At 38.9% G+C, this 6,690-nt stretch overlaps 1 protein-coding gene across 1 annotated transcript; it reads right to left on the bottom strand.

Annotated features, from left to right (window-relative positions):
• On the bottom strand, nt 1-348 carry LOC115230792 (ribonuclease P/MRP protein subunit POP5-like). The gene has a single exon (XM_029800919.1). It carries the CDS (start codon nt 346-348, stop codon nt 1-3), a length of 348 nt encoding a protein of 115 aa, XP_029656779.1.
• Nucleotides 349-6,690: the final 6,342 nt, after the last annotated feature.

Consider the following 6,690-nt stretch of genomic DNA (forward strand, 5'->3'; position numbering starts at 1 on the left):
TTAGGTGTAGAATTCATTCAGGTTGGTCAAGGATTGGTTGAAGGAATTAACAATATTTTGTCTTTCCTCGACACTCGTAGCTGTACAAAGCATCTTTCGAGTCTGGGCATTGTGATATATCGTAAAATGTCGTCGACACTGACGAATACTTCCAGACACGTGCACTGTCTTGACTATAAGAGGAACACTCTCAATATTGGCAATAAATGGAAGAACTGATGCTACCATATTCTGACATTCCCTCCCAACTCTGACAATCACAATCTTCTGGTAGGGATTGATGTACATCACTTTCAGTTGCCCCACAATACAGGCCAAACCGTAGTCTCCATACAACAAACTAGTCATTCTCTTCACTGCAGTGTTTATTGAGGCACCAGTAACCCCCTCCAGCTTACTCTCTGTGGAGTACAACTCACATATAAAATAACGTCGCTTAACTCTCACCATCACAAACAACTAATTTATTTATTATTTAAACAACAAATAAAAGAATTAATAACTTAAATTAAACAAAAATTAATTACTGATCAGAAATAATTTCCCGAACTAATTCTAAACAATAAATTACAATAATAAACGTTCGTAGTTGACGTGACCCATCGAGGTGAAGTGCTTCATAATGAGCTGAAACTCTTCATCAGTCAGTGGCTCCCCTGACGAAGGTTAGCCACACTAAACCTATCGAAGTGAACATTCGTCGACAATCTGCCACATAAAGTTGCCCAGAATGGTCTTTATCAAAGATTCTGAACATTCCCAGGTAATCTTGGACAGTGAACGTGTCCTTGTTCTTTTTCATTGTTTGAACTATTGGAAGGAACTCTTCAAATGACACTCTCGGGTCTGGTCCGTCGAATTTGGCTGTACATTTCTTAATGTCTGCGAGAGTGACGTATATTCCTAGGCAGCGAATGGCATCCCCGACATGCCTGACAGCAATCATGTCGTCTCCTCGGTCGTCATAGACGTTAAAGACTTCCCTGCACTCTTTTGATGTGTTAGGAATGTAAAAAAACCGGCAATGAAATTCTCAGTTAACGAAGTCTATAATTTTACAAAATAACCACAAACCATTAGGTATTAGCTATCAGGGATCGAATAATCTATTTAAAAATATTTCTTAGGGTAATTTCTTAAAAAAATATTTACAAATTAAAAAACATTATAATAATATTAAAAAATATCATAATATTTATTCATAATGTTTTCTAATCTATTAAAGATGATTATACGGTAGGTAAACAAACTAAATGAATAAACGAATTATTTAAAACTATTAAATAATTAAATTTATTATCAATTAAACATACAAATAAAATATTGTCACTAACTAAATAGTTTCCATTGGTGTCCCAATGTCCACTTATGAGACCACAGACCAGAGAAGAAGCCGACTTAGGTACATTCGAATAATCATGCAGAATGTGTCGAGTGGGAGAAATATTGGATTTAGACTTTGCTCCTAAGGTACTATCCCTCGTCCAATTCTGCAGAAATCCCCGACACTGAAATTTCGTAAAGTCGACAAAAAACAGATCCAACCTCTGGGAAAATACGTCTGTCCTCCTAATATTCCCAAACTTGGGATTTGTCGTGAGACTGGAAACATTATTTCTAAAGCAAGGGAGCAGTCGGCATCCATTAAAGTGATTACTCGACCTACAAAGAATGGGGAAATTCGTCGATTAGAGAATGTATACATTCTGAACCCAATTGGCTAGATGTATCAAGAAATAATAATGGAAAGAGCCTTGGTCGAGTACAAATTTGACAAAAATCCAACAGAAAAAGCAAAAATCATCACAAAACCAAAAAATATCTCAATTCGGTAAAAAAATAATTTAAAATATTAAAGAAACGACAAGAGAATTGTCCTCCCTGGTATAATACAAAATAATAATTCGTAGCCCCTTTCGAGAACCTCACCGTGAAGACGGTAATGACTATTTATAAGTCATCAGACTGTTTCGGAGACCCCAATTGAGTGTTGCTTGTCCATCACGCCTTTTTCGGTGAAGGCAGGGACGTTCGGCTGTGACGTGGATGAGAAGGACACGGTTGTTCGGCAAGAAATAAATTCGCATATTTTTTGTTTGGGTAATCAGTCCGATCTGCTGTCGTCTAATAAACAAAAAATAATTCATCAGAGTTTTATAAACAGGCAAATTCATCAGGTTGGACAATCAGGGTGCAGTAGGTCAGATTCCCAACTTGAAACGACAGCTTTCTTGTGAGGACGTTGCCTCTTTTACCAGTCAATCGTCGCTGCCATGTTTTCTGGTGACAGAAGAGGTGGATTTTGGGGTTTAGTTCGCAGGAGGCTTTTCAGACGTCGAAAAAACATATAAACAAGGTCAAAGACTTTAACTATGTGGTACCACCACTTGTCATTTCAAAACCAAGTCGAGTCGTAGAAAAATTATGTCCTCACTTTTTTCCGGAAGATGTACTTGTTTGGGGATCTATTTTTAGATCATGTTTTTTAAGGAGCACAGTTTTTATAATTTTGACAAGTAAAGTGATTAGTTCACAATTAGACGCGACCATTACCTATTTTTGGACGAGGATGTTTTGGGTGGTTTTGTCACTAATTATTTTTAGAATCAGTCGATAGACCGTTGATGGAATAGTTTGATATAATTAGGAATCCTTCAAGAAGGGGGTCCTTTAACGGTCTTTTGGAGGACGAATATTCAGAGGCAGTTGACCAACCCTCAAATGACATTCTCGAAATTATGCATCAGAAAGCTCAAGAAAGAAATCCCCAAACAGAGGATGACTATTTTGTCAAAGTTCCTTATTCAAGTATATTTTGGTGTTTTATTTGGAAGGATTGACAATTAGAGATGTACTCCAATCTTCGATCTGTCAACAGGCTTTAAGAGAAGCCAAAGATTGGAAATGGCAAACCAACAACGTGGAAGAGTCGGATAACCAAGTTGAGGTGGAGAATGAAATGCGACTTGTCTCCGAGAAAATACGTAAGGCGGATGAGCTTCAACACATCTATCTCATACAGCGAGCAACAGCTGAAAGAAAGGTTTGGTCCAGAATCTCTACTGCAGGGCAATGAACTGGAAATGGCATATGAGGACACTCTACAGTTCGTCTTGTGGGGTTATTCTTAGAGCAATAAAGACGAGACCGACTTATCTGCAGGCATATTGGGAGCAGCATTTTATTTACCTTAAAACAGCAAATTACGACGAAGCTCTTGACGAGTTGAGACATTTGGAGGCCAGAGACCCAAATTTTGCTTTAATTTATCTTTCCAAGTTGTTTTGGTAACATTATCGAGCAAGAGCTGAGATTCTTAAATTCAAGGGCAGAAAACAGGAGGCGGTGGCATGTTATAAACAATGCTGGGATTTGGGACATCGAAAATCCTACGTGCTGTTTGAGCAGGCAAAAATACTGGAAGAGGTTTGTCAGTTGTAAAGAACTGTTAGACCAATATAGAGAAGGCAATATCGCTTTATCGACAGTGCTATGAAATCAACCCGGACGAGACATCAGCTCTCTTTAAAATAGCCCACTTGGAGTACACTATTGGGTTGGATTGTTCACTGACGTTGAGGAACCACAAGAAATGTCTCCAAATGATTGATCAAATTCATCAACAGGGGCAAACTACATCCGAAGCGTATATTCTTCAAATTAAATGCCAAATCTGTCTCGAACGGTGGAAGGATGCCTTGGATTCGTGCATTCGTACCTTAAAAATCGACGGAGATAACAGCGAATGCTATTATTTGTATGCCTCCATTCTCAGAAGGTGTTTTTAGTCCAATATTTGCAGGATTCAGCCAATCAAGGCTTTCAGACTGTTGAAGAAGGCACAAGAACAGGACCCCTCTAATCAGGAGGTCTCTTTCGCACTGGGCTACTTGGAATTAAAATTGGAGAGGTTCCCTTCCCGGTGAGTGGTAGATATTCGGAAGCTATCTCTACATTCGAGAAAATATTTAGAACGACCAAGGACATTCGTGCCCTCAAAGGACTCGCTTTGGTCTACTTGAAAGAGCAGAAATACAAACTGTGCTCATTCAGTGTATAAGTTAGCGCACTCGCCAAATTTATGGAAATGGCCAACCACGAATTCGAAAATATCGAGGCATACCTGGGAATGGCTCACTGCTACATTATCTTGAACAAGGTGAGGATATATCCACTTATTTCCAGAACAAGCAGGCTCTAAGGGAATATGACAAAATAATATATTTGTTCCCCTTCCACAAAGAGGCTTATATTTTGAGAGTCTGTCTATTTTTTTAGGCTTAGGGGAAATTGTTGCTCAAACTCAAAGACTTGGAGACATCCTCAACCTCCATAAGGTTGTCCCCCATTTCAACGAAAGGGCGATCGCCTCTATTTTCTCACGCGATTCGGAAATCAATTCCAGTTCGGAGTTAAGAGCATTTTTGGGAGATGTGGAGACCAAAAAAGTGAGGGGATAAGTAATAGCCTGATCAGGACTGTTTGGACAATATGGAAGCCTACATTCTCACTGCGAATGGACTTATGCTCAATCAGAATTGGAATGAGGCAGACAAGTGTCTTGAGACTGCCGAGAGTCGATATGTGAGCATGTCTTTTAATTTAAATTTATTCAGAAGAATTCCCAGGAAGAGAATCCCAAAAGATATGCAGAAATCCTAAAACTCCGCGGACACTGCCAACTTATTCTCAATTCCAAAAAAACTGCCCGGGAACTTTTGTACAAATCAATCAAACTGAACAGTCGATCATACATGGTTTCATCCTCACCTTACTCAAGGCTCACTATCTCTACGGAGTTTCTCTATTGTCGCTTAAAAACAACTCAGAGGCCGAAGAATACTTTTTGGAAGCTTTGAATTTAAATCCTGACTTTCACGAGGTTGGTTGGAGTCCCCATCCTAGGCATACGCGTGTCTCGCCATTTACTTCGCCTCTCAGCAGCGCTACTCGAAGGCCATTAGCCAGTGCAACAATTCCATCCGAATTAAGAATTGCAATTCGCTCTACTTTCTGTTGAGGTTTGATTAACGACTGAGTTTGTCACAGAGGTGCCCTCAAATGCATAATGTCACATTTTGAATTAGGACTGGAGGATTTGAATCGCTCAATTTCCCTAAATAAATTCAACTTTTACAGTCTTTATACGAAGGCGCTGTGTTGTGAAAAATTGGATAATGACACTCAGGTATCCCCTTTAATCATATCAAGGCAATACAACTATACACGTACATCATTGAGGAACAGTACTCAGCTCTTCTAAGCCAAGTGAGCTACTTTTTTTAGTTTTCTAGGGTTTAACACAACGGGGGATGATATATTTTAAAAAGAAAGATTTTGAAAAAGCAGGACGTGATTTTAGCAATATCCACACAGAGTGGGGTGCTTTAATGTACGCAAAATGTCAGTTTCGGTTTATATAAGTTAAACGACTTTGTAGTCTTGAAAACTACCAAAACGTGATTGAGTGCACGTCCGATAAGATTAGTCAAAACTTGGGATTGTGCGATGCCTACATTCTGCGCGGGAACGCCCTGTATATGCAGGGAGGACTCCATGATTTGGCTTTGTATAATTTGCCCACATATTGGTCATAGAAAGGACGTGGAGAGTGCTTTGGCCATTTCTCCCAACAATTATTCCGCGAAAATTAACCAGGCAATTCTTCTCCACGCATCGGGGAAGTACGCCGCGTCCCGTCGACTGTTGCAGCATTTGATTAGCCACAACCCGAGTAGTTTTGTTATATGAAGTAGTGGACTATGATGAGGCAAGGACGGAATTATCATTGCTTCACGTGTCGATGGGGCAACTAGTTGATGCGTTTGCAGAACTGACTGAGGCTATTCGTGTGAGACCAAGTCCAGTCAATTTGTCCAACAGAGGGTGTATAAACATGGTTTATCACTCTTCACATATTTTCAGCTTATGGGAAACGTGTGTGAAGCAAAGAGAGATTTGTATGAAGCCTTAGTCTTGCAAGAAGACTATTACTCTGCAAATTTCAACATGGCGTCGATTTGCATCAAACAAGGACTGTTTAAAGAAGTACGCGATTTTAGAAATGGTAGGCAATTGCCCACTCACAAAAATGTGTGTTTGCAAATAAACTCGACGGAGTGTCATATGGGAGGATGGCTGTCATTTACGTATGAGGGAATTAAATCCCATTTATTAAATAGTTTAAAAATGACAATTTTAAGATGGCGTGGTACGCGATCGAAAATGCTTTTCGTTTGAAAGTGAGTCGGCATTTTTTGTTGGTGAAGGCGAGTATTTTGTATGCACTCGGAAGAGGGGATGAGGCTCGAAATTCATGTTCAAAATGTGAATAATTGTTGGTGATGAGAATAGATTTGACATATTTCCCACAAGACATAGAAGCACTGCATTTACTTTCCCGAATTAAGATAACTCAGGGTGATGTCGAGTCAGGAATGAAAGACTTTTATCAGGCCACTGTGATGGAGGTGATGGGTGACTAATAATATGTCAATTTAACACAAAATTATTAATCTACAAAATATTTATGAACCATAAATGAAGTGATTTCTATATGTGACTAAAAAAATACAAATTCAGAAAATTATTGACATTTTACAGTCAGTGACATATGCTACAATAATTATTAGACAATTAAGTAGTTAATTAGCGTCTTTTTAAAAAAAAGATGAATTGATATAGTCAATG

The sequence above is a fragment of the Octopus sinensis genome, unplaced genomic scaffold (genome assembly GCF_006345805.1).
Source record: "Octopus sinensis unplaced genomic scaffold, ASM634580v1 Contig16378, whole genome shotgun sequence".
Lineage (NCBI taxonomy): Eukaryota > Metazoa > Mollusca > Cephalopoda > Octopoda > Octopodidae > Octopus > Octopus sinensis.